This window comes from Medicago truncatula, chromosome 4, assembly GCF_003473485.1.
Source record: "Medicago truncatula cultivar Jemalong A17 chromosome 4, MtrunA17r5.0-ANR, whole genome shotgun sequence".
NCBI classification, from domain to species: Eukaryota; Viridiplantae; Streptophyta; class Magnoliopsida; order Fabales; family Fabaceae; genus Medicago; species Medicago truncatula.
In genome coordinates this window covers 49,402,696-49,430,561 of record NC_053045.1, presented here as the reverse complement: position 1 = coordinate 49,430,561, position 27,866 = coordinate 49,402,696, and the positions used below count along the sequence as shown (strand labels likewise).

General features: G+C 31.5%; 2 protein-coding genes across 4 annotated transcripts; one reads left to right on the top strand and one right to left on the bottom strand.

Annotated features, from left to right (window-relative positions):
- Positions 1–1,847: 1,847 nt before the first annotated feature.
- On the bottom strand, positions 1,848–6,585 carry LOC11407301 (2-oxoglutarate-Fe(II) type oxidoreductase hxnY). 3 transcript variants are annotated; one of them, XM_003608628.4, is made up of 11 exons: positions 6,351–6,576; positions 6,081–6,270; positions 4,335–4,412; positions 4,156–4,207; positions 3,958–4,079; positions 3,779–3,864; positions 3,640–3,698; positions 3,478–3,534; positions 3,351–3,396; positions 3,158–3,237; positions 1,848–2,270 (listed from the first exon to the last, which is right to left on the bottom strand). In XM_003608628.4, exons 1-11 carry the CDS (start codon positions 6,432–6,434, stop codon positions 2,183–2,185), a joined length of 942 nt encoding a protein of 313 aa, XP_003608676.1. In that variant the 5' UTR covers positions 6,435–6,576; the 3' UTR covers positions 1,848–2,182. The 3 variants fall into 3 exon arrangements, with proteins under 3 accessions (XP_003608676.1, XP_024637582.1, XP_024637583.1); XM_024781814.2 differs by lacking the exon at positions 1,848–2,270 and having other exon boundaries at positions 3,158–3,255; positions 6,351–6,585; XM_024781815.2 differs by lacking the exons at positions 1,848–2,270; positions 3,158–3,237; positions 3,351–3,396 and having other exon boundaries at positions 3,474–3,534; positions 6,351–6,584.
- A 6,793-nt stretch (positions 6,586–13,378) lies between these two features.
- On the top strand, positions 13,379–15,339 carry LOC11406897 (uncharacterized). Its single transcript, XM_003608626.4, has 3 exons — positions 13,379–14,280; positions 14,392–14,463; positions 14,685–15,339. Exons 1-3 carry the CDS (start codon positions 13,627–13,629, stop codon positions 14,688–14,690), a joined length of 732 nt encoding a protein of 243 aa, XP_003608674.1. The 5' UTR covers positions 13,379–13,626; the 3' UTR covers positions 14,691–15,339.
- The last annotated feature ends 12,527 nt before the right edge of the window (positions 15,340–27,866 follow it).

Here is a 27,866-nt window from a genome sequence, read left to right as displayed (position 1 = left end):
AAACCGATAAATATAAGAAAATGATTCAATAATCTTTTATTCATTTTTTTTGATAAAATAAAAGATATTCATTCATTCAAATTGATAGAGTACATCGAAATAATGCAAATTCGCTAAAAACAAAAAGGATGAATCTGTGAACAGGCTCACAACATCCATGTTAATAGCATAAACGACAAAGTACAAATGCCTACACATATGACTAGATTTAGATCTCCGGAATAACCATGTCTCCAGATCTGCAACGTGGATGACGCCAAAGTCATTGATTGGATTTGCACTGTATCGAAGCTAATTTGACAATCTGAACCGATCAAATAGCTGAGAGAAACAAGAAAAACAAACAACGTTGCACAAAGACGACGAACAAACCAACATCGCACAAAGACGACAAAATCACAAAATAAAAAACGAAATAGATGTGAAAATCTCTTATTTCAATATAAGGGAAAGAGAAAAACGAGTTAGAGGGGTGATTTTGGATCAAAAATTGACCCTAAATAACCCCTCTTTGATGGATCAAGAAAACAGCAGTATCAGCTGCAACATGAGTATATTATAAATTCTTTTCTCTTTTTTCTTTTTGTTTTAAAAGATTCTATTCGAAATTATTTTATCTTTTTTTCTCTAGATTTAATAGATTCATGGGCGAATGACGGGAATTGAACCCGCGCATGGTGGATTCACAATCCACTGCCTTGATCTACTTGGCTACATCCGCCCTATACTATGTCTAAATTAGATAACTTTTTATACTTTTTCTTTATCATTGAATGAGAAGAAACTAGGGTTTTGGTGACAGCTCACAAGAGAAACTAATAATCTTTCATTCATGTCTGCATAATTTACATAAATTACAGAGAAATGATATTTGAACATCCATTTAGTGATAACTTTTGCAACAACTTTCTCTCTCATACTCACATTACTTTTTACTTTATCTCTCTATTGCTATGGTTTCCGTGCCAATACCACTTTTTTCTTTGTAAAATATGGTTGTCAAATAAGTTGTCACCAAATTGGTTGTTCAAATAACACTCCTCTAAATTACAATGTGATATTGGGAAACTAATGAATGCAAATTATCGTTGACTTATTTGGTAAATAATGCCAAATAAATAAAAATCACTACTACCTCCTACCCTAATTATATGCCTATTTAAAGAATATCTAGTCCCTAAATATAAACTCCTATACAAATTATATGCCTATTTTTCACGAAAACATCTAGACAGTACAATTACTCCACATCTTTTCTTAATTACACCCCATTACCTCCCTTAATTTCCTGCCAGCAGAAAATTTAATTGGCTTAAACCTTTTCTTGATCAATTCTTGATAAAAACTCTCTAGATAAAAACTCTATATATAAGTGAATAGAGGAAACCCATCTTTGTTACCATGATATGATAACAATGATGAGATGCAAACCCTAAAGTCTTCCTTACTCAAATCCTTGCTCCTTCTTCAACTCTAGTTCCTCGTTTCCCTTGAACTAGTCTTCAATCTCCATCTTCTTGCTTAATCAACTCGTACTGGATCATCCATCTCAAAGAAACTTAATTAAAATATCCTCCCTTCCTTCCCCTCCGTTAAAATCCCTCCCCTCCCCTCCTAATTCTCAAACCAAACGGACCCTTAGTAAAGCCTAGTCTCTCCTAACGAACTAAGCCTTCGCCACGAGGTAGGAAGCATCCAACTGCTCCACCACCACTAGTACATCAAGTAGAACACCAAGCTTGGGATGGGATATTCACACTTGGGACAAAGAACCTTAGAGGTTCCGCCAAGATCATACTTGTTTGGAAAACAAAACAACTCTGAACAGACATTTGGATAAACTACTCTGAAGGTAATGCTAAAACATCATCATTGTATGGAATCACTACTCTTGACAAAACATTAAACAAAACAACGAAAAGAAAATATTCACGCAAAGGATGTTAAACACAAAGATATTCGAGAAAGATTACTGTATATTTAAAAGCGAACCGAAAGGGCTGAAAATATTCTAACATTATTTCCCCAAAATACAAGAGACTAAAAGCAAGATAAGCATGCATCCTCTTCGACATCTGCCTCTTCAGAACCTTCTTCCTCTTCCCCAAAATCGTCAGGGATCACCCATTTTCCCTCGGATATAGATTTCAGAAAGAAAGTGCATTCCTTCGGTGATCATAGACTAAAGGGACCATTTAAGATCCTTTTCAGACCCATATATGAGCTTGAATCGCTCATTGAAGTAGTCTGCACTACGTATTGGAGGGAATCTGCATGGAATGTACAAAAAGTTATTGCATCTTCCGCATAAAAATAAGATTTATATGTAACTTTCATATTGATAAAGAACACTTTTAGTTCCATCAAGAAAGAAAAAAAAGACTTTCTGCAAGCACATGAGATTTACAATTTACACGGTACATATTTAGAATTACAGTAAGTTTGTCTTAACTATAGTGGATGAGTACTGTATTTTTGTGAAGCTATACTTTGTAGATTTTGCAAGGATGTGTCTCTTTCGTTTGTAAACTTGTGTTGTTTAGTACATGTTTGGTACCATATTGAATTTGTTGAAATTACCGTGAGCCATCATGATTTTGTAAAAACAACACTCTGTAACTTTTACAAAATTACTGTGCCTCACACTGATTTCTGAAAATTCACTGTAATACAAAGTATGCACATAGAAGTCTATGTAAAGAAAAACTTTTGGAATAGATAGAATTCAATAATTTATAGTGAGGGGACTTGATACCCAATGTTGGTCACTCCTAGCTAACTAAATTCTCCAACATTGTTAATAATTGTTTTTGCCTTAGCTTTTCTTCTTCAGGGTATAAGAGACTCATATTGCAATCAAATTTAATTAAGAGCCCCACTTAACGAAGTTTAATCGCACTTTTGATCTTCTAAATATTTCAATCGTGCAATTTGACTCGTACAAACACCAATTGCACACGAAGCGGGTCCATCAAGTATTCCTCTTATTACAAGATCTCTCTTACACATTAATTAGGTCATCCCAGTTAACCGTTTTTCTTTTAACACACTCGAAATTGAACTCTATTATATTTTTTTGTGTGTTTAGACACATACTAGACTCTTAATTCAGTCTAGCTTGTTAAACAAACTCTAATTGGTTAAAACTTTTCTATACCTGGGAGGAGATGATTCACTGCAGCAACTTTCAAAGCATTTCACTATACAGTCTGAAGGTGGATCCATGTAGAATGCCACCTGCAAAATTGCACATCACTACTCATATTTTACTAAAAATGCATACTTAAATCATGTTATAGAACTAGAAAACCTCATCAAATAAAGCAAACAAGGAAGTGGCTAGTAATTACAGAATAGCGTTCTTTTCCGGTTGGCATCACCCTGTGAAGGGTTGACCTGCAAGAGTAATGACAGAAATGATTTATATAAACATTGATAAAAGAAATAACTTTTAAGTGAATGAGTGATGGAATTTACTGGTATACACAATTTGTCCATCTCTCCATTATGTCCCCAATGTTCACAATTATGGCCCTGCATATTCAAACATAAATCACCTAACACTAGGAAGAAAAAGAACATATATACTATATAGACTTAAAAGTGGTTGTATTACAAAGTTTTTATACATGCACTTACCCTTCTACATGAGACACATCCTCCCACACCTGAGGTTGCTTCAACTTCTCTTTGCATATCTTTAAATATGAATGTTTAAGTCATTAATTATACAAATACTAACTTTAAACATAAACTATATTAAAGGAAAGATGTGAACCTGTAGTCCTGGAACACCATTGGTGATTAGGAGAGTGATCATGCCATAATCTGAATGAGCAGAGGCACCACAACATCCCAATTCACCTAATGTATTTCAAATTGATATTAGAACTGTGAAGTGAACTACTGCCTGCCAAATTGATCACATGCAAAATTGAACCGCGTTGATTAACAAACCTGGATAGCGCAAAAGGCGAAGAAAAGCATCCGGTTTGTTTGAGGCACTGATCTTCTGAAAGTAATCTTCATCAAGATTCAAAGACAAGGCAATTAGAGACAACAACTCTTTGCCAGCTGACCTGTTGTGGAACATAAGAAGAATATTGAAATTTAATAATTTAGAGAAAAATACATTTGAAGGGTAATAAAACTTACAGTGTTTTCCAAAATAAGGATTCCATTGTGGGTTTCCAATTTGGTAGTAATTCTGGAGTATCAATGCAATAAAAAAAAAAACCCACCTCAAGTAATTAAGCTTATGTAAAAACAAACCATGTATACGAAACTAATTTTCATTATTCCTAATTAAGAATGAGCACAAAGGAAATTCATACTATCAGAAGGCCATTGATTCAAACGAACACTAGTGGTATCTTCCAAAGAGCCAATGTAATAGCTCTCTTTTGGATCACCTGCTTGTAATAAAACTTTATATTAAAGTTTTCATAAAATTCAACAATTGTAGAATCAACATTTTCTTAATGAAAAACAAAGATACAAATAAGTGAAGAATCTAACCAATTTTTTACAAAGTGGCTAAATATAACAAAATAAAATAAAATATTTTTTTAAATTAATATATTAATTTTAATCCATGAGATATTTTGGCAAGACGGCGGGTTATTCCAGCAACTGATACGACCTGTTCGGCAACTTGCGGTAATTTGGAAACGGCTAGACATCTGTTTTTGGGATGTAAAATTCTTAGTTCTATTTGGCCTTCAGTGTTACGTTGGCTAGGCATTTCAGCAGTTCTGCCTGGTGAGCTTCGACATCACCACGACATCACCTTAATCAGTTTATTCATATGGATGGCTTACCTAGATTTACACATCTCCATCTAAAGGTAATTTAGTTTGCTTTTGTTTGGGTGATTTGGAAGGAAATGAACAGCTGCGTATTTAATAATGTGGCCTGTAATCCTTCTTCTCTCCTACAAAAAGTTAAGCTAAATTCTTTTCTTTGGCTGAAATCAAAACATGCAATTTTTAGTTACAGTTATCATGATTGGTGGAAACACCCTCTCCTGTGTATGGGCGTTCACTAGTTTCTTGTTTTGTTGAAGGCGCTTATGTTGTTTTGGCACCTTTCCTTGTAAATACTTTTGGTTGCATCATCTTTTACACATCTTGTGCGGAGTGATTCATCGTTGTTTATTATATATCATTTTAGTTTGTAAAAAAAAAGTAATCTATGAGAAGAAAATTTCACAAATTTTTTACTTATATAAGCAAAATAAACTATATAGTTTTACTTATGTAGCTTTCTCTTTACAATTTTCATTACTCACAAATTTTACTTATATAACTTTGTTCTTACAATTTTCATTACTAACAAAGTTTTCTTTGAAGTTTATTAAGATATCAAAAGTGTCGAAATAAGACCAAATAAATCTATCAAACAATTGATAATCTTTTAAGCATCTTATTTATCCTAACTTTCGACAAATATATTTATTTGAAATAGTTAAAATATATTTTATTGAGGTAGCTAAACATAAAATACACATACTCATACAAATAAAAAAAATATTTGGGGTCGATACTACGAGTATCAGTATCGATATCTGATACGGGTACGTCTCCATTTTAAAGTATTTGGGGCTTTATAGATCATGTTTTATAAATGATGGTTGATCCAACGAATCTTAGATAAACTTCAATATCTTTAAAATTTTATATTGAATCTAACTCATTTTTAAAAAAACCAACTTCTAAAATAAAAGGTGTTCCTCTTTTAAAGACTTTATCTTTATTTTATATGACTTAACTTTTTGCTAGTAGCTTTAGTGCTTGACCTCATTGTTGAGTTTATAGATTTAAATCCTTAAAATTGTCCAAAAGATCATAATGATATAGAATTTTAAATTTTTATGTGTTAATTTGAAATTATGGTCATGGATCGGACCGCGTCTATCATATATCAATCTCATACATCTGTTTTGAAATTAAGGTAATTTTAGGACCACATTTTTTTAAAGGAGGGACCACATTGTTTAATTCCTGATTTGGTAATTGAGTTTAAACTTACACCTTATTCATTGGTCTAGTGTAGCTAGTCTTTTGAAAAGAGATATATACCTTTGGAGAGTGAAGGGTCAAGTTTCTCAGCATAGAGAGGAGTATAACCTCTGTACTCCTTGCGGTTCAATTTAATTTTGTCTTCAATTGGAAGTGAAAAAAACTTTGCACTCTGCTCGAACGCTTGCTTCATAAAATCTTTGTCCACACCGTGGTTCACAAGGTAAAAGAAACCATACTCAACACATGCCTATATTATTAAACATATTTGCATTAATTTCGCAAGCGTTGAACTAATATTTTATTCAAAGAAAATTAGTATAGAAAAACCTGACGGATGGAATTGGCTGAGGAAAGACGATCAGGTGAGGAGAGGTTTATGATTGGAAGATTCACTGTTGCCGTTCCTGCCATCTTCCTAGTTTGATACCACTCACTTCCAATTTAGCTTCACTTGATAACAATTTCTAACTATGGACCTTTGATATCAAAATGGCTTATATAGTACTAGTACTTCTGCTTCACAGCTAGATTTGTTTTCGATTTTCTGATATCATCATTCTATCATGGAGAACTAAAATAATAGGGTGATGGAACACGAGGGGTAATATTAAACATGTACGATACACCTTTTCTAAAGCATTTAGTTGAATACTCTTAACTTTTGTACATTTATCCCACATTTCATTTTCGGCCTATCACATAGTAACCTACATAAATGCATAAGTTAGTATGACCGTTTTTTATGAGAAATGATAACAAATGCACTAAAGGTAATTATTATGAAGCTTGTAGTGAAAATTTTATCTGAAACTTTGTATTATAATAAAAAAACTATTTTTCTACATAAAACTTATCAATTGCTTTTTAAAAAAAATATTAAGGACACTTGTTAATACGACCTTTTTATTTATTTATATCTCTCCAATGATTTGTTGGGTATTTAAAAATTATTTTCCCTTTTTTTATTAAAGTCTTGGCTATGATTAAAAATTATTAGTCGTTGTCAATACACACGTGACTTCACCTAATACATACACAACACCACACTATCCACATGATGGAATGGATCCTCTCAAAAAAATTATCGTGTCTCTCAATTATTATCAATCTCACAATTCAATTAACAAAGATGATATTGATTTTTAATGTAAAAACTGAGTAAAAAATTTTAATGTTGAGATTGATAACAATTGAGAGACATAAGAGAAAATTAATTGAGAGGATCCGTTCCCCCACATGATAATTTTCACTCGCACAAATATGGCATGTCAACCGGAAATAAATCTCTAATTTCTTGGGGCTACTTCCATGATCCTCTAATATCCTCCATGTTGAGTTCCATGTTATTCATTAGGGACTATTGTTGGCCAAGCATCAAAATGTGCATGATATAACTTGTTTCGCATATTCTCTTCATTGTACTGATATTCTCCAAATTCCAACTCTAAGGTTTCACAAATATGTTACTTTAATTCACGACATCAAAGATCTTATTCATCAAGGTTGGCATGTTCGCATTGCTCAAACACTCAGAGAAGAAAATAGTTTTGCAGACTTTCTAACTAAGCTGAGAGCTTCTTCTAGCATTGATCTCTTGGTCCATCACTCTCCTTCAACCGATCATGAACCTTCTCTCTGCAGACTCTATATAAACATGGTTCCTTAGAGCTTAATTGTGTCCTTCTTTTTTCCTTTCTCTTTAGCTTCCTAATCAAACAAAAAAATATGGTGCATCAAATTTGTTTGATTTGGATTTTAATTTTTTTTTTTGTAAAGTAATTCAAATAAAACCGATAAAGAATATGATGATTAGGTTTTGATGCAATTTCTTCTTTATGTATGATTCTCTTGTCCCGATAAGAAAGAGGGGATAAACCGATAAAAGAATAAGGTAGGAAATGTATGATGTAATCTCATTTTCATTTTTCTTCTGATTAATATTTTCTTCGCTTAAATAGCCTAACGGTGAAAAATAACATACAATATAGAAATTGAGAATCACAAATTTGAAATCGCTCCTCTGCATATTGTGTAATGAATATCGAGAAAGTTTTTTTTTTTTTTTTGAAGAAATGAATATCGAGAAAGTTAACATATTTATTTCAAAATTACGACAAAAAAACATTAACTTTTTTTGACATATTGTTATTTATATTTGAAACCAAACGACCGGTTGCTAACTAGTTTCCATTTGATATTAGTTTTGGCCTCATCTGTAGACGTGTATGAATGGGCAACTCATTCATATCTTTTGTAGGGGAAAAACATGTGAAATAAGTGCAAATGTGAATGATAAAAGTATGGTCACACTTATTTCTCAAATAGATGATCATGTGAAATTCTGCTTCTAAAATCCTAACCAATGGATTGATTGTGTGCACTTGACCTAAGTTTCACATGTGATATAGTTATTTAAGATAAAAATACCATAGAACATAAAAATACCAGAGGACAATTATGATGTATTTTCATGCTTTTAGAAAAAAAACATTATAAGTTTCATACTACAAATTTATACTATATATCAAGGGCTTCTTTAACCAACTTGTATTTGTATTTGAGATCGGATGAAGTGCACTGTAGTCACTCATCTGAATATGAATCCTTTGAAACAAACCTGCTTCATCTTTAATGTCTTCTCTTGGAAAAAAAGACAAATGATAAGTTGTCATCACTCCTAAGATGACTTGAAATTGGCCAACACATTCAATATGCCTCTCAATTACACTGAAAACGTGTGAACTGGAAATTTGTCTCATCCCTCCCATTCACATTTACAATATTTATGTAGGAGTAAATAGCCATAAAAAAACCCATCAAATTGTAAACTCTTACAAGACAAAAAAAAACCTAAAATTATTAAACGTGTGTAAATTCACCGCTTCGATAGTTTTATCTATTACACTAGTTAATATGACGTGTTCATTGACTCTTTATAGGGGTGTTTATGTGTTGGGGCAACCCAGAAAATCCGGTCAAACTCACTCAAAAAATCCAAAAAAATGGGTTGAGTTGGGTAATTGGGTGGGTATGGTTTTTAAAAATGGAAAATCCATAAAAATAAATGGGTTTCGAGTAAAACCATACTCAAACCCAAAAAACTCACTTGCCCAATAATGTTAATATTTTTTATCTTTATTTTCATAGGGTAGAAGAAAGTTATATTTCCAAAACATACACATTCTACCCTATATATTGAAAATCAAAATATACTAGAGTTACAAATTAATATGTTACACTTTTTTGTTATTTTGATACTAATGCAATTTTATGTCATGCAACTTTAGTTTGTTGCAAGTATTTTATGATGAAGTTTATTATTTGATATTCTATGATGCATAAAATTATAGTACAATAAGTTAAATATTTTTTTAAGAAAATAAAAAAGTAGAGTACTATTTTCAAAAAAAGTTATAAGGACTTGTCATTTAGTCATTTAATATTAAAAAATAGAAAAATAAGTTGGGTAACCCATTACCCAATCCAACACAACCCAAAAATTAGTGGATTTGCCCAAACCCATCCAAATAGTATAACGGGTGGTTATTTTACCTTACCCAAATCGGAGTACCCTATTTGGTTTGAGTTTGGGTTTGGTCAAACTCAACCCAAACCCACCCACGAACACCCCTAGTTTATGTGGCATGCCAGTGGTCTAAAACATTATGCCACTCGTACGGGGTAATTGTTTTTTATTTTAAAAAAATATTTTTTTCCTAACAATAACATTCGTTCACACCTTATAACTACGTGCAAATGCCCCCTTCAAATTTTACATTTGTGAGCAAAATGTCCTTTGAAATTAACAGTAAATGGATAAATTGGTCGCTAAATCGTTAAACTTTAAATTATGAATGCAACTTCAATATAACAATAATAATTCAAAATCACAACGATACCTATTAACATTACCAATACGGTGTCTCTAAGCATATCTCAGTTGGCATGAGTAATACATTGTTATATGCAGAGGACGATGTTTGAACCCCAGACATTACATTTATTCGCGGTGCTTTTTTTTCTTCTGAAAGAGGTGCACTCTTTTGTTGTTGAGGAAATTAACAACAATACGGTACTTCCTCCGATCACATTTATAAACAAAAAACAATTTTTTAAATTCATTTAATATCTAATGTATCTAATCCTAAAATATGCTTATGTCTCATTCAATTTCACTAAAATATGCTTATGTGTTTTTTTTTTTTGGTACAAAAATATGCTTATTTCTATTCAGAGCCAATTTAGTATTTAGGTTTTTTCTAGTCTCACTCCATATAATTCTAATTGCACCCAAATTTACTTAAAATTTTACAACGATGCCAAAATTGTCCTCTCTATGTAAATTTCTTAAAACCTTTTTTTCATTATCACTTTGAACCTTCACTCCTTTTCACCCACAAACCACCATGAATGTGCAACCAATACCTACCAAGATTAAAGACGGAATCAACATCTTTTTCATTGATTTGTAAACTGAGTTTACGTATATATAACTAATGTGCGTGAACGTGTCGTATATATAATCAATGTGCGTGAACGCGTGAACTCAATAAAGGGTATATTGATAGTTTTGAGATGTGAGTTCTATTTGTCTAGTATTTATACGGAACCTTTTATCAAATGTCACGTAGTTTGATTCTAGTAAGCATTTATAATCCAATTATTATTATTATTATTACTACTACTAGCGTTTAGACAGACACTTTGTATTTGTCTATCTGCTCTTTTTTGTTGCGCTAACAGTATAAATTACAAGCAATACCTTTTATGAAATTTTGATTAAAATTAATTTAATTTTGATTAAAATTATATCTATAAATAATAGATATTTTGCATTTTCATATCGTAACAAATTAAATTTTTTTTTAAGGATGTAACAAAGGAACCTTGTATTTTTCAATGATACAAACAAGATAATAAATATAATATGTTTTAAGAAAATATAACAAATATAATATTAATTCTTATTTTTATAATGACACCAACGAAATAGTAATCTTATGGTCAAATTTACTTAAATTTATAATTAGAATGAGAAATAGTCGGTCCAATACGGTCTACTTTCTTTATATATAGTATAAATTATTATTATTATTATTCTAGTTATCCGGTATGAATAACAATTGGATGCTTTTCTTTGCTTTACTTAGTAATGCCTTCATATAGTTCGCATCGGACATAGTAATTCATATATTCAATTATAATCAAGTATTTGCGCAGGAATAATTCTAGTTATCCCGACAGATAAGCAAGCGAAAGTCTCACGACATGTTAATTTCAACTAAATGTACTTTTTCTTAATTATAAGAATGCCCTCCCTTGTATTGTGGCATGAGCAAAATTATACTGTTGTAAACGTGTGAATATGTCGGGACAAAATCCCTCGCGAGTATGGCAGTGTTGTTTACGCAGTTAGGGTAACATAAAGAATATAATACTTTAATATCATTTATTATAGTTTCCATTTTAATCTCACTCGTCCGATTACACAATTAATTAATTAGGTTTCGATAAGATAAAGCTCGGCAACTGGCTTTTACTCGGATAAGATAGAGAATCAAGGCATTTTTGTTCGTCCTAGATACAATATGTTCATGATTGCAGATTGATACAACTCACCTCTTACATAAGGTAAGTAGTGAAATCTCTTGTGACGACATCATTGGCTTTCCCGAGAGAGGCTCATTCGCCACCAACACATGTAATGCTCCTGAGGCATATGATAGTAACAACTTAGCATAAGAAACATCTACTAAATCGATTGAGACAGTTCAAGGGTCTAATTCTTACCTAAGATGATGTTAATGATATAAGGGTCTCAATTCCATCTTAGACACAACATAAGATGAACTCTTCAATAAAATGTCAAAACAAAACATAATGAGAATACTAATCTAGGAAGGAAACTAAAATTATTATAAGAAAATAAGATTCTTACTTAATGCACGAGTGAAAGTAGTAGATTAGGGTTTTTCACACTTTTTCATTTCTTCATCAATAACGAAACCTTTAACATATAGAGGTTTTTTACTCGAAGAGCATTGTTCAAAGGCTTAATGTACAAAGAGAAAAATAAACCACACTAATGAAGAATATGGAATGAAATTAATAAGAAGTGTTCTTAACTATGTGATAATTGTCCATGATCAAGAGCTTGATAAACATTAACGGTGAATTTAGATTTCAAAGTTAGGGATTTGAAGAAAATGACTTAATTTGGGTATCACAAGATTTCACATGGTTGCAAGGTTGATGAAGAATGAAGAATGTTTTAACATGTTGCCATAGCATGAATATGCCAAAGTTGAATTTTAGGGTTTGTAGGAGATAATTTGTGTAGAGAATGAGGGAAACGAAGATATAACTGATTTAACTCGAGGTGATTCATAAAATTGGGTTTTAGTTGTAATTTCACGCCAAGGTACGACACTCATGATATGCGTACGAAAGAATCTTTGTTAGTAAACTCGAAAAGAAACACGCAAAACCATATGTGTGCATGAAAATACATCACACATGCAAATAGAGATAAATAGATTGTGAGAATGCGAAGACAATCATCGTGCATACGACAGAAGCATGACTTAATACACTTTTAACCATTAATCCCAAGGCATATAGAGTCAATTTTACATATTTAGGACCTACATTATTACGTATAAATCCTAATAATTCATCTTTTTTTTTTTTTTATGTTACATTCATCGATTTTAGGTGCCCATTGTGCTCAAGGTTTTACATTCCCACTTTACTAGTGATTCTGCAGTAATCAAGTGATTATCCTTTTACATTTGTGCATCTTCCTTTTGTGTCGAAAGATTTTCTTTATGCACTCAAGACATTAACCAATTGTGTGACCTTATTTCGTTTGGCTTCATATCTAAATCTCATTTGACCCACTTTACAATAACCTTGTTTACAACTTCAACATGCCTAATAGTTTGAAGCTACCCGACTTAGGTCAAACGTTGCAGAAAGCACATGCTTTTCAAAAATATTTGTAATTCTTTCCCAATGAATTAGGTTCCGAAACACTATGGATGAAACCTCACTGAATTATTATTTGTGTGCATTTTGCAATATGAAAAAATCAACTAAACCTTTATTATCTTGTAAATTTGTTTATTGACACAAGTCTACGAAGTACAACTCAAAGATTAATTTTTAATATTTCATTCTTTCTTATTTATCATTGATCATCTAGTTCAATCAGATTAAACCATGATCGAGAGAGATCTCGTTGATTCAATTTTGGATAAGAGATAGAGGAAGGACCTAAAGGGGAATAATTAGAAAGAAGGTAGGGTAGATTGTAACTTACACTAACAAGAAGAAGGAAATAGAAAACTAACACACACACTCTTATATTTTGCATTCCATAGCACAAATAAGCACATAGCATGAGACTCCTTCTTGTGTGGCTTGTGTAGGCAGCACAACGCAGCGCCCCCCTTTTCTCTCTGAACTCAATTCAAAACCACCACCCTCTCCCATTTCATCAACAACCCTAGCTCTAGGGTTTCTCATTTTCAAACGACACCGTTTAAACCCTTCATCGTTAACCTTCCAAAGCCGCTACTATTTCTTCACCGTTCATTCATCAATGGCTACTACTCCTGCATCAGTCAAGTCACAACCTCTTCACAACTTCTCTCTCCCCTTTCTCAAATGGGGCGGCACCGGAAAAAACAACACTAACGCCACCAACCACCACCGTTCCCGTCGTCCACCCGATCATGCTTCCGAGCCTGATTCCGAACCTGACTCCCGTCCTCACCGACTCGGATCCCGAACCGCGAGAAACCGATTCGGATTTGCTTCTTCCTCCTCTCAGAGACAAGCTCCCCCGACGCCGTCGTCGAACAACGAAACCGATGACAACGCCGGTGACAGAAAACGCGACGCTGAAGACGATGCTGAAGCTGGTGGTGGAGCGGAGGAGATAGTGCAGAAGCCGTGGAATTTGAGGCCGAGGAAGCCGATGATACCGAGAGGCGGGTTTGAGATCGGAGCAGGAGGTTCTAGAAACAACAACGGTGGAGAATTGCAGGAAGGTGTTAACGGTGAGAATCCAGCTCCGAAATCGCTGAGGCTCAGGGGTTTTGCTGATACAAACTGTGGTGAGAAGAAGGAAAAGAGGAAATTCTGGATCGCTCTTTCGAAGGATGAGATCGAAGAGGATATTTTTGTCATGACTGGTTCTAGGCCCAATCGTAGGCCCAGAAAGAGGGCCAAGAATGTTCAGAAACAAATGGATGTATGATAATGATTCTCAATTTCTCATTCATTCAGATTTTTTATTACTTTCTTCTTCTGATTGATGATTATGAATACTATTTGATTATTTGTTTGTTTATTTTGTTTTCAGAATGTTTTTCCTGGATTATGGTTAGTGGGTATAACTGCTGATGCTTATAGGGTAGCTGATACACCAACAAAGGTACTTTTTTTACCCTGTGTTTTTATCTGCGAAGTATCGACACAGACACGACACTCACAACGTTGATAATTTGAGAATGTGAATTAATTGAAAGTAATCACATTTGTTGTGTATGTCTGTGATGGATACCGGCCGCCCATTTGATCAGATATGTTGGTGCGAGGTTATTTTTCATGATTTTGTGGTGTTTATACTGATTGTTTGATGGTTGATCATTGCAGAGGTAGAGAAGCTGTGAAGTGAATTGCAGCTTGTAAATGGGGTAATGGGATTGAGGTATAAGCGTGAAGAATATTGTAAAGAGAAAGTATGAAGGAAATGTTGGAGATATTGGATTGGATGGAGAGGATTGAAGATGCTAATTCCCTTGTTTTTGTTGGTTTAAACAAGGGTTTAGTTTAGTTGGTATTTTTACTTGTTCATCTTAGTGGTAGTGGTAGTGGTAGTGGTAGTAGTTTATTCCTGGAAGGAAAGAAATATATATCTATATCAGTATATATAGTTTAATTAACAGAGTAAGAGTTTATTATTACAATGATAATGATAATTTCAGAGCTTTTGTTTGGAATTTTGGGGGCATTCTTTGAAAAAAATCTGATGCCTTCACTTGGTTTTGGTGTTTGACAGGCTTGTAGTTAAGCTAGCAAAGCCTCTTTATACTACATGCTTCCTGGCTCTGGATGAGGACTTTGTCCCAAGAACAGCCCTTATGAGGTTGAATTAGTTTTCATACAATGACTGCATCATGCTTTCTGACTTTCTTTTGTTTTCATGTTGTTATTTTCATTGATTTGATCCTTTTAACTTTTGCATTGATAATCTCTATTATTGTCATCATTAAGCTTGGTATGGAGAGAAATAAAATCTTTGGCATCAGTGGAAAGAATATACAGTTTGTAGATTGCTTATTCTGATTATAACAAAATGGTTTCTATCTTTTAAAGTTCAAAAATTAGCTGAGAATAATCAAGTATCTTAGTATTTGAATGTTTTGTTGGGGCATTTGTTTATTTACAAAGTTATGTTTGTTTTCTCTTTTTGGTTTGTTAATTAACTTCGTTTGGCACTTTTTTTTTTAAATTTGCCAACTTATTTGAAATGTTTGATCCATGGTGTATTTTTTGAAATGCTTTGTCCAATGTATTTTCTTTTACATTGTTCATTTTCTAGAGGGGGAAAAGTCTCCAAGTTTCGAACCACAATCTAGTGTCTTTTTTTTCTTTCTAAATTCTTATTATGCACAGCAAGATTTCAGTGTTTTTACCCCAATGAATTTATTTCTGTTTTTGAATCCTTTTCTGAAACTGTATGTTTGATGTACGAGTTTGCAATCTTCTATTGATGCTTTATTCTATTTTACTTGGCAACAATAAAAAAGCTAGTAGCTGCATGCATCACCTTGCTTTATTCTATTGTTGTGTATAATTTTGTTTCTTGTTCAGACACAAGAGCCTAAAGTACTTAGCTTTCTAGCTATTTCTTTGAACTTGGCTCTGCATAATTTCAGTTTTTAATGACAAAGTGCAAGCAGTGTTCATTTGCACATAGTAGTTCAATTGTGGTTGGTATTATGTGTCCTTGCAATGTGTACATTTCAATTTTCTGCATTTTGCGTAAGATCTGAAGGAACAGTATTAGGCATGGAGTTTGGATTTGTATGTCTCGGGTAGATGAAGTGATTGCCAAGTAACCTCTGTTATATTACCTTCATGCCACGTGCACTTTCAAATTTCCTTCTCATTATTAATAACTGTTGGGGACATCTAAGGTATCCTTTCAGGCTCAGGATTTCGGTTCAAATTTGATATTTGAAAACAAGCTTGTATGTATGGTTTAGGTTCATGGTGATTTTGACGTGTGCCACTGTAATTTTGTTTTCAATTTGGAGCTTCAACAAAATTGCCGTGTTAGTGCGATTTTGTCTAGTTCATCATAAATCAATACATCTGCTAATTAAGTGGAGTTGAATAAAGTTAATGATTGATTAACCTTTAGTTTGAATATGTGGCCGGGTTTATCAAAAGTGAACTACGCTGAATTGTTAGATTTTTAACTAAAAATGTACATTTTATTAGATTTTTAACTAAAAATGTAGAGAGGCAAAAAAAATGTATTTTTTTTTTTAAAAGAAGAAACAAAAACTCTGTTTTACGCGAAGCTCTCTGTCCAATCAGCTTTTGATACCATTACGTTTTTAGGTGGCAAAAACGTGTTAACTCGGAGGTAAACTCGGTTTTTGGTGAAATTGGAAAGTTTGACCGAGTTAACACGTGTTAAACTCGGTAAACTCGTGTAAACTCGTCCGAGTTTACGAATTTACCTTTGAATTTTTTTATTTTTTATTTTTGGTTATTTTTTTTTGTTTCATTTTCTTTCAAAATTCAATTCTTTTTTCAATCCCAAGGTGCTGAAATGTTGCCTTTACGGTTAACATAACTCGGTTTTTCCATGCTTGTTATGTATAGAAGCTACGTCAATGCGTGACAACGACATACATTGAATTTTAGGGAATGCATTCAGAAGTTTGTTATTATTGATTGATTTGACATCATTCAAATATATTACTTGCTCAAGTATTTAAATGAGAAAATTAAACAATTGAAGTTAAAGTTACAACTGAAGATGAAAAAGAGTTTAAATGTACTGATAAATTTTGTTTTTTATTGTTAGAGTTTATTATTTAATTGTGGTTAATTGGTTATGTTTTGTTTAAATACTTCCTTCGGTCCTATTTATAAAAGAAATTTAGGTCAACAAAAGTGAATGTATTTGGACTGAATTTTTAAATAGATACATCAACTTTTGTTGACCAAAAATTCTCTTATAAATAGGACCGGAGGGAGTATTAGCTTAAATATGCTATATATATAATAAATTTTATATAATTTTAATTTTAGGTAAACTCATACGAGTTTACGAGTCGAGTTTACATAGCTAAAACGAGTTGAGGTAAACTCTCGAGTTGTAAAACTTTGGTGTGGTTTATGCGAAAGTCGAAGCTATCTTTTGGTTAAAAAATAAAAAATCAACGACGTGTCTGCATAGTTTTGTATCCTATTTATTTAAGGAAAATGCTTACGATTAGACTTGTTCTGGTCTTGTTATTTTTTTGTAGTAATATAAGGTTCAGACTTCAGATATATTGGTCTATGAGTTCGGCTGCCAATTCATCTTATATGAAGGTTTGACTAATATCAATGGTCAAACCCCCGAAAGTCTTTGCTATACTTGCATTTTCCTAATAAAAAAGGAGAGGTGAAAAGGAGAAAACTTATGATTATGATGTAAGAATCCTCTCACACATAGCAACATACCTCCCTCTACATTAAACCAGCGTGGGCAACTCCCATTTTCCCATTCTGTGTCTATATGGCGGTGTTGCGACCCCATTTCTCGACGCCAAAGCTCAGCTTGTATCGACTCCTGCACAACAAGTCGCCGCATCACCAGCATCATCTCCTCTTAAGAATCACCACCTCATCTTCATTACCACTTCGATTCTAATTTGCATGAGCAGTTATTAAAACATTATAATGATTTTCACCAATATTTTAGGAGTACTGGCTTCCATGGCATGGCCCAAAAGAAGAAGAAGCAAGGATTAAATTTCCCCTATCATATCTGCAGTGTCACTATTTGGCATGTTGGTCAAAGTAATATTCGATGGTCAACAAAAATATCTAAGAGAAGTTACAAACCAATTTTATTAATGGTTGATCTATAGTTGAGAAATTTTAAAATAAAAGAGAATCTGAGTTGTAAAAATCAATATATGGTATGTTGGTTGCACAATGGTTGATCCATCGTTGCGAAATTTTGAAATCAAGAGTTGTCCATTTAATTGTCTCAAAAGATTGTTGAAATATCATTTCTCTAAATAATACCCCCTTGGTCGAATATTCTCGAAAGACTAAGCTATGGTATTACCGATATGAATGTTTGGAGTAAAGTTCATGTCCTTAACTTCACGAGGCTACTGAATCGATTGTGACACTAGTAATGAAAACCTGGTAAAATCCTTTCTGTATATCAGAAATAAACTCACTTGTGTTGTGTTTCAGGAGGACTCTTATTAGAAGCTAAGATACAAAACATTATGACTTAAAGACAGACACATACAACAGTTTTTCCATGAATGCTTGCAAAAAGAAGAATAACATTAGACATCTTCGAATAAAAAACAACAATCTCATAGAAGAAGATTAAGAGAGAATTTATGCTCTATGTAGCTCAGTGGAGAAACATGACATCTAATCTCCATGCCCTTGGCCCTTGTATCTCTGATGAACATAATAACAAGTTGATCGTGCCCTCCACAAAAGAGAAGTTCAGAATGGCCATCTTTGACATGCATCCTGAAAAATATCGATTTATAAACAACTAAAACTCATATTTTAAAATCGAGAAATGGGCACTAGTTAAGGCCTTTAAATGGTAACTTTTCATAAAAATACATGTAATCAATGCATCAGAAATCGGAATATTTAACTTTTTTATAACATAATTTCTTCTTTTGGAATTCTTAAAGAGTACCCCAGAGAAACTCGTTAACAAGACCTTTAAAATAAGTATTAACTCATCGTTTTTTTTTTTAAAGAATATAAATTAACTCACCCAAATTGACATTAGGGATAGTCGAATCGAGACGTTGAGGAGGAGCACACTCTCATGTCTCGAGCTAACTCAGATGGGTTAGTGTGTTAACTCACTGTTAACCGAGACATTTTCTAAATTATACTAATATTATCATTTATATATCCTAACCGCAAAGGTTCGGTCACCAATGACTACATGGAATGTCCATCCAATATCATAGAGCTGTCAAAACAAGCTACCCGGCCTGTTTAGGACCGGCTTTAACGTGTTTCGGGCCAGGTCAAAAAGTATGGTTGAAAAATGGGCTTGAAATATACTACCCGATTCCCGACCCTACACGGGTCACGGGCTAAACGGGTCGGCCCGTATTAAAAATTACATTCTTTTTTATAAAAAAAAAGTACTATAAAATACTCCTATAAAATTTCTTATAAATAATATTTTTAATATGTTTAAATAATACCTAGCACAAAAATAAATTGTAAACATTTTTGTTCGAACGTCGTAAACTAAAATGGCGAGGAAAGCAATTTTAAATAAATTACATGCGTTATGGTTATAGATATTTATTCTATATTCGATCTTTAAAATTATAAACAACGAAACGAGTAAATATAATTTTATATTACTGTTGTATTTGTGTGTTAATTCATGAATTTTCTTTTTTATTATTTACTTTCATAATCAACTAAATAAAGAATTATTTGAAATATATATAATTTATAGGATTTTTTTTGTTATGCGGGCTATCCGCGGTCCGTTCGGGCTAGCCCTAGGGGGCTAAAACTGTCACATGGGCAAAACTTAAGGGGCGGTTTTGTAGTTTTTTTTATGGGATCAAAATCGTAACTTTTTAAAACTTAGGGTGCTAAAACTGCTATTAAACCTAGTTTTATTTCTGCAAAGCCACTCCGACTAATGCTGGCAACTTGAAGGACATTCTTGATGATTACAAATCTGTTAGTCGTTAATCAATGACAAGTAGAAAGAAATAAGCTATATCCACCTTGAATACTGGCATGGAAAATACCTTGGCCTCTCTTTCCTAATTGAAAGGAAAAAGAAAAAAAAATGTTTCTATTTGAAGAATCTCACATATGAAAAAACATTCAAATTAGAATGCTAAAATCTCTATTAATGCAGGAAAAGATTATCATCAAGGCGGTAACACATGGCTATCCCTCATATTGCATGGGAGCATTTATTCTTTTATGTTTTGATTTAATTTTTATGTGTGTCGATAATATGTTTTGGTGTTTGTTGCAAGTAAATAGATGTGTTCTGCAAATCAATGTAAATTTGCGAATATATGTGCTCTTTGTAAAAATATGTATGCTTTTTGTGCTGACACGTTTTAAATTATATAACACAAATGCATATTTTACGTATTTGGTTAATATAACCTAAAATATATCAATAAAATGACCAGTGTTGTTAAAAACTGATTTGATTTAGTTTTGCTTTTTAGTTTTTAAACACTCTTTTACAAATCAATTTTTAAAAACTATTTTAAAGAAAAAAGAATAAAAAAAATCTGTTTGGCACTTTCAGATTTAAAAACCATTTTATGAATTAAAAACTTGTTTGTCAATCCTGTGTATCATTTTTAAAAAGTCAAAGTTGATTTATATTACATTTTTGCCATTGAGAAAATGGCAAATCCTCCGTGTTCTCTGTTTTTGGTAACTGAAAAGTGAAAAGCAAAACCCATATTTGTTGTTTTGGTTTTTTACTTTTAAAAACAGCAAAATGGAAAATAGTTTTCAAAAACAGTTTTACAAAATCCTACATTCAAACAAGTTTTAAAGTTTTTAATTTTAAAAAACTACAAAACACTTTTTAAAAACTAAATCAAACAGACCCTAAGTTTGTTAAAAAGGATTTATTGGCAAAACATCTAATCATATGAGTTTTGAGAGGTTTCAAATTATATATTCCTAAATTATATAGAAAACACTTTGGATTTATATAATCCAAACGGGGCACAATTGGGAATTTGAAGAGTGTGCAAGAAGGATTGGTGTTGGAAAAAGAGATTCTCATAGTTCTTCTATCTAGACTTGAAAATTGTTCAATAACTTTTTAAGTTGATTATTATTTTAAAGGTTTAATTACACTTTTGACCCCCTAAGTTTTTTAAAGTTGTGATTTTGACCCTCTAAAAAAATAACTCTTTCCAGGTCCTCTAAGTTTACTTTCTGTTGCAATTTTGACCAAGTCAACGGACATGTAGGCACCACGTGTGTAAAAATTTTATTTTTATTTTTTTGTTTTTTAATTTTAAAAAAATAGACTTGTAATTAAAAAAAAGTTTTTTTTTAATTACAAAAATAAAAAATTAAGTTTTGTTTTGTTTTTTTAATTACAAAAAATGATTTTTTGTATTTTATTACAAATAAAAAAAATTAATTACAATTTTTTTTTTATTACAAAAATTAAAAATTTACACACGTGACGCCTATGTCATCGTTGACTGGGTCAAAATTGACGTGGGGGGCCAAAATTGCAACAGAAAGTAAACTTAGGGAGCCTGAAAAGAATTGTTTTTTAGGGGCCAAAATCACAACTTTGGAAAACTTAGGAGACCAAAAGTGTAATTAAGCCTATTTTAAATGATAGAATATTTATATCACCCATAATTCTCATGATATTTTGTGGGTAGACCAAGTGGAAAGTACCACTTGAAACTCCCAAATACAAAATTATGAGTTCAAACATATATAAAAGTGTACAATCTAATAATATCGATATTATCAGTTGATTTAGATCTTACAAACTAATTCTCAGAAGATTAAAGTTGTGCCTTTTGTTGTGACATTTTAAACAAACTACTTTAAAATAAATTGGTAAAGAATTGTCTCTTATTTACTTTCGGTTTATACATTGAAAGTCATATATTCTCATTATTAATTTACATAGTTTTCTAATCAAGTGTTAGTTGGTAACAAACTACCAAGTTCTCTTTTAATATATAAATTTGCCAACTAATTGGGCTTTCTAATCAAATGATTTGATCCATATCACGTCAATGTTCAGCTCTTAATTGGACTTTCCATTAGATTACTCTAACTTATGAGAAATCCTCCCCCACCCCAACACGAGGTATTCTTTCATGGTCACAAGATCAAATCAATAATACTTAAACATACACACATAAAAAGATTCTCTTCAAAATACTCAATCATCTTTTTTATCAATTTCTTCTTTATTATTAAAAAATATTTCTCCATGTGTGTGTGACCAAACACTATTTCTTTAGTCCTGTAACCATATTATAATTTCTCCCCATACACACCTCTATTGCCCCTTATTTTTTTCGAGAATGCCCCACTACTTTCAAATTTTAGAATTTGAAGCGTATATTCTTGTTATTTAGAAAGAAGATAAATTATTCACGGTTAAATTGTAGCTAACTTCTTTTTTTTTTTTCGAGATTGTTACAAGATTGGATTTTATAATTCGAACAACAAAAAATTTATTTTTACACAATGATATTTTCAAAGCTAGAAAATGTAGAGTTTGATAAACGTGTGATGGCATCGTGGAAACAATAGCTTCTAAACATGCACTAAGTTACTTGAATATTTTATCTAGCATTTTATACTACTCAATATGGCTTAACTATTGAACATGTAAGTTTGGTCTTCTCTAACAATATTGTCGCAATAAGATAAGAAATCAAACAATGCTAAACAAAGGCGAAGAACATGATAACGTCGTACTCAGACTACAAAATCAAGAAGAAACAAAATAAAAAATCAGATATAAGTGAAAACTATTCATTTAGATTTAAAGAAAAATATGATTCATGAGTTATTTCAGCAAAAAAAAAAATCCAAAATCAATCTTGTCTAATGAATGAAAAATAGAGAAGATAGAGAGAATATGGAGTTTATCTCTAAACTTATCATTATGATTGTAGCCTCACTAATCATTAGGAGGTGGTGACCTATGGGAATGGATCCTCTGTAGAGTCCCGTTAAATCTCAACCTTTGAAAAAAATTAATGCTTGAAAATATAAATGTTGAAAACTTAAAATTAAGAGAGATAATATATTTAATGGTGTAGATTCTACACTGCAGAAAATCGAAGAAAAACACACGGGAGGAGATCCATCCCCGTGACCTATAATCATCGACATTAAGTTGACAAATGGTCCCAAAATTTCACGTGGTATTGTAAGCAATCCAATGACCGCATAAGAAAAACCCAATTCTCGCTTTAATCGCAAGGTTTTCTTTTACAAGAACTAATAACAAGGTTTTTTTCACAAGAAATAATCACAAGTTATTTTAAAGCTATAACTAGCAATTGAATTGAGTCAAAAAGACAAACAAGCAATTTTTAATATTTTTTAGACAAAAAGATAAATATATTAATAAAAATTAAAAAAATACCGAGACTAATATATTGAATAAAAACAAGCAATTAAATTCCAATGTTTTTTTTTGGCAGATAGACAAAATGATAACCTCCACTAAAATTCACATACTGCAAGGTTCCAGATTTAAATTTGGATGAAAACATCTAACCTAACAATTTCGACATTATTAATTGAGCTAAATTTTATGGACATTAAATCTCAATCTCTAATATAAAATAGTGTACAATAAAAATATTGCAAGTGGACCACGTTTAACACCAAGAATAATCATCTATAATCGCTCACTAAATCTGGGCAGTAGGGGACACTCCTGCATAGAGCTACCTGTTTCTTCATTATTTAGTCCAACCAAGGTGGCCCTATATAATGCACTAATTAACATATACTTATACAGCCTTGTTGTCTTAAATCATCATTTGGTCATCTTAATTTATTGTCACCTTGGTCCTTCTAATATTTGTTAAATTTGAATAGATCTTCAACGAATAAAATAAAATTGAACTGCTTATATAATTCTTTACATGATTGTAAATTTATAATAATCATTGTCCCATGCTTGATATTATTGTGCGGAAACCTTTTTGTTGTTGATATAATTGTAAATAAACCTTTCATCATTTGAAGAATAAGGAACCAGAATGATTAGGTTAGTAGTGGTTTTGTGTATAAATATATCATTAAAATGAATAAAAGAAATCAACATGATGTAACACAAGTTGTAAATATATTCTTTTTGAGTAAAACCTTGATGAGTTTGATCTTTGGCTAAATGTATATGAAAAATTATATATTGAATTATTTCAACCCTTAAATGGATCTTATGTATTTTGTAATTTGTTATCTTGGTTTATAAATAAAATAAATTTAATTCCCTCAAAACAAAAATTAAGAAATAAAAGAGACTCCAAAAGAAATCATAGCGCTTAATACTTTATGGATCATATACATCACCGCTCGTTTCAAAGAAAGAAATATATAAATCATTTACCTCAAACAAATATATATATATATATCATTGATCCATAATCATATGGGTTAATACATTTTTTTTTTTTGGACAAATATAATACATATTCTCTGTCATTCCCCCATCAAGCTATACATACAATATTCTTTCAACCAAGCATCATCTCCCGAATCTATTCAATCGTTCTATCTATTTCCTATTATACCCTTCATTCCAAACTAAGTTTCGGTTTTTAAGATTAATTAAGCGTGGGCATGTATGTCCCTTGAAGCAATGATTTTAAAAATTGTCATTTGTAAATCTCATATAATAATCCTTACCAGCAGCAATACACGTGTGATTGAGCTAATAGGCACTAACTAATCATCGATTAACGATATATATCACATCCAAGTAATAAACGATTCTTATAACCGTTAATCACATGATAACCAGCTCAGCAGATCACATGGCCAGATATGCTTAATAATAAGCCAAATGTTAACGAGTGCCTTCGAGCACTCTTTAAGCATTTTAAATAGTAAGTTTTTAATGAAAAATTATGTATTAAATGCATAAGAAATTGTAATAGTTGACTTTTTAAAAGAATAATTACTAAATATAAAATGCTTAAAGAGTGCTCCAGGGACACTCGTTAACAAGATCCTAACAATAATACTAATGCTTTTTAATAATACTGATAATGTTTAATATACTTACTTAGATATACAAAATTTCTAATTCAAAAGCCAAGTGGGTGTTACTATATAATATATTCCTCGATGTTGTTGTTGCACATGCACGTGTGGAGAATCCCACAGTTTAGTTGTTTAATGGTTTTTCTGTTAAAAAAAAGATTTGTTTAATGGTTTATTAATCAAACTATAGATTAGCTAGCGTAGCTTAGTGAGAATTGATAAATCTACAAAAAGGTACCATAAAATTGTGAGTTAAGCAACTCCAATAAGTTGCACTATTAAATTGAATGTTCTTAAGAAAGTTATCATCTTTATTTTTACAATCGTTTCAAATTGTAATTACTAATTTCCAATTATGCCAACATTTTCTACACACTAAAAAAATACTTCAAATTTCATGGGAGACATTTTCTTTTTTTGAAAGGGTTTCATGGGAGACTAACTTGAGAATTATAACTTGTTTCCATTTAAAATCATTCTTGAATTTCAAACAATAATGATGGCATTTGAGTATTTCACATATACTAAAAATATATGATAAAAAAAAAAAGTGGTCATTTTACTAGATTATATTTATTAACCGTCAATGTATTTTCATTATTATAAAAGCGAAGTATAAAGTAATACGAGTGATAAATATAACTCGTTAAGCCCAAACACTATCAAGTGTTATGATGGAAGAAAAAAACATTTTCATCAAAAATCTTAAGATATTATGTGTATTAGTTATCTCTCTCTATATATATCCAATATTTTAGTCATTCATAAACATGTGCGATGGTCACTCATACTTGAACATAAAAAGAATTCACTTTGTGCATCTAATAGATTCTCCAACATATATTAATCATCGATAAAAAGATGGTGACAATGTTTTTCTTTTTCAAAAAAAGGTAGTGAAAACTTCTTATTTATATAATAAGGTAAAAAAATAATACATTTCAGTTTATTCTTACTATTGCACTTTATATCTTTCACATGCATGATTGATTTTATATTTTTCCATCTACTGTTCGTCACCTTTTTATTCTATCTTTTGATTTTTTTTGTTTGTTCTATCTTTTCATCCCTTTCTTATCAAAAACAGCTACTACTCCCACAAATTAACATGAAAAAATAACGCGAGAGTTTTGGAAATTGAGAAAAGAGTGGGAGAGGAATAGAGGTGTAGATAATTTTAAACACGAGAGAACATGAAAAAAGATGATAAATTATGTCAAAACTAACAAAAATTTATTAATTTTCTCAATATATGTAAATAATATTAAAAAGAGAAATGTTAACTTGTGCCTTTAGGACACATGTTAAGAATTCCAGTAATAGAAATATGTATTAAAAATTGTGTTAATTTATTACTTAAAAAATTTAATATTAATTTTTTTCATTTAATATTTACCATTAGCGGCAAGAAATTTAATGTTTAACATGTGCTCTAAGGGCACAAGTTAACATGACCCTTAAATAAAAGACTACCTATTAAAGATATAAGAATATGAGAGAGAATTGATTTAAAAATTGTCACTAAATAGTTGTATGAATTTGATTTCTCAACTGTATGGGGACAGAAACATACCACTTCTTCAATTTAAAAAAGACCAATTTTCTTGCGAGGTTGAAAAAACAAATTTATTAACAACGAAAAACGTATTTAATTATTAAATTAGATATATTGCGTTTATCTTACCAAGAAGCCGACTAGTCGGATATATGGAAAGTGGGACGAAACACAAAGGAGAAGTGGAGGTGGAGAGGTACCTAATTCACGTGCAATTCACATGGGGGATCAGCCTCACGAACAAGGGGAGAAGCCAATGATTTCTGTGTTTAAGGGTCTTTTTAACCTATAGGGTAGGGGTAAGTGTCTTAAGACAAACAAATGTCGTTAAGACACTTATTAAAGATTTAAAATAGAAAATTATTTATAAATTTTATAGCAAATGTTAACTTGGGTCTTCAAGAACATATGTTAAGAAACTTATTATAGAAATATACGTATTAAAAATCGTGTATTTGACTTCTTAAAAGTTACAAGTATTATGTTTTTTATGAAGTTTTGAATGCTTAGTTCCTAAAATATTTTTTTAGCGTTCTCCAAATTTAAATAAGGATCGCTAATTAGTGTTTATGGGACACTGATTAAGAAATCCTAAATACTTCGTTCGTCTTTATATCTAAGCACTCTTTTGACTAAAAATTTGTCTCTATATATAAATCTTTTTTCAAATTACTAGATGCGTTTGTTTATTTTTTTCTAAATACAACCCTAATTAATACTACTAACTTGTCATGAAATATGAAAAGTCAAATTTAATACACATATAAATAAAAGACAATTTAGTAATATTAACGCACAAACTCGACACATTAATGCAAATGGTACTTATATACAGGGATAGAGGGAGTAAAACATTTATCTTAAAAATGTACTACTCCTCTGGTCTTATTTACAAGCAAATTTCTACTTTTTAGATTCATTCAATAAATGATTTATGTAGTTTACAATATATATCTCATACATCATTTATTGAATGAATCTAAAAAATCAAAATTTGTTTATAATAGTCATCGAAGGGAGCAATTTTTTTTTTTGATGAGGTAATTAATTACACTATCTTTTTATAACCGGAAATGTTCAAGCTTAAAACATTTGTGAACATAACCTATATTCTCGTACTACTTTACTTCACTTCACACTTGTGGGTTGTGGAAAAGGGTAGGGTAGTGGTAAGAGGAGGATTGATGAATTATGATGGGTAGGTTTGTCGGGTAGTGGGGTGT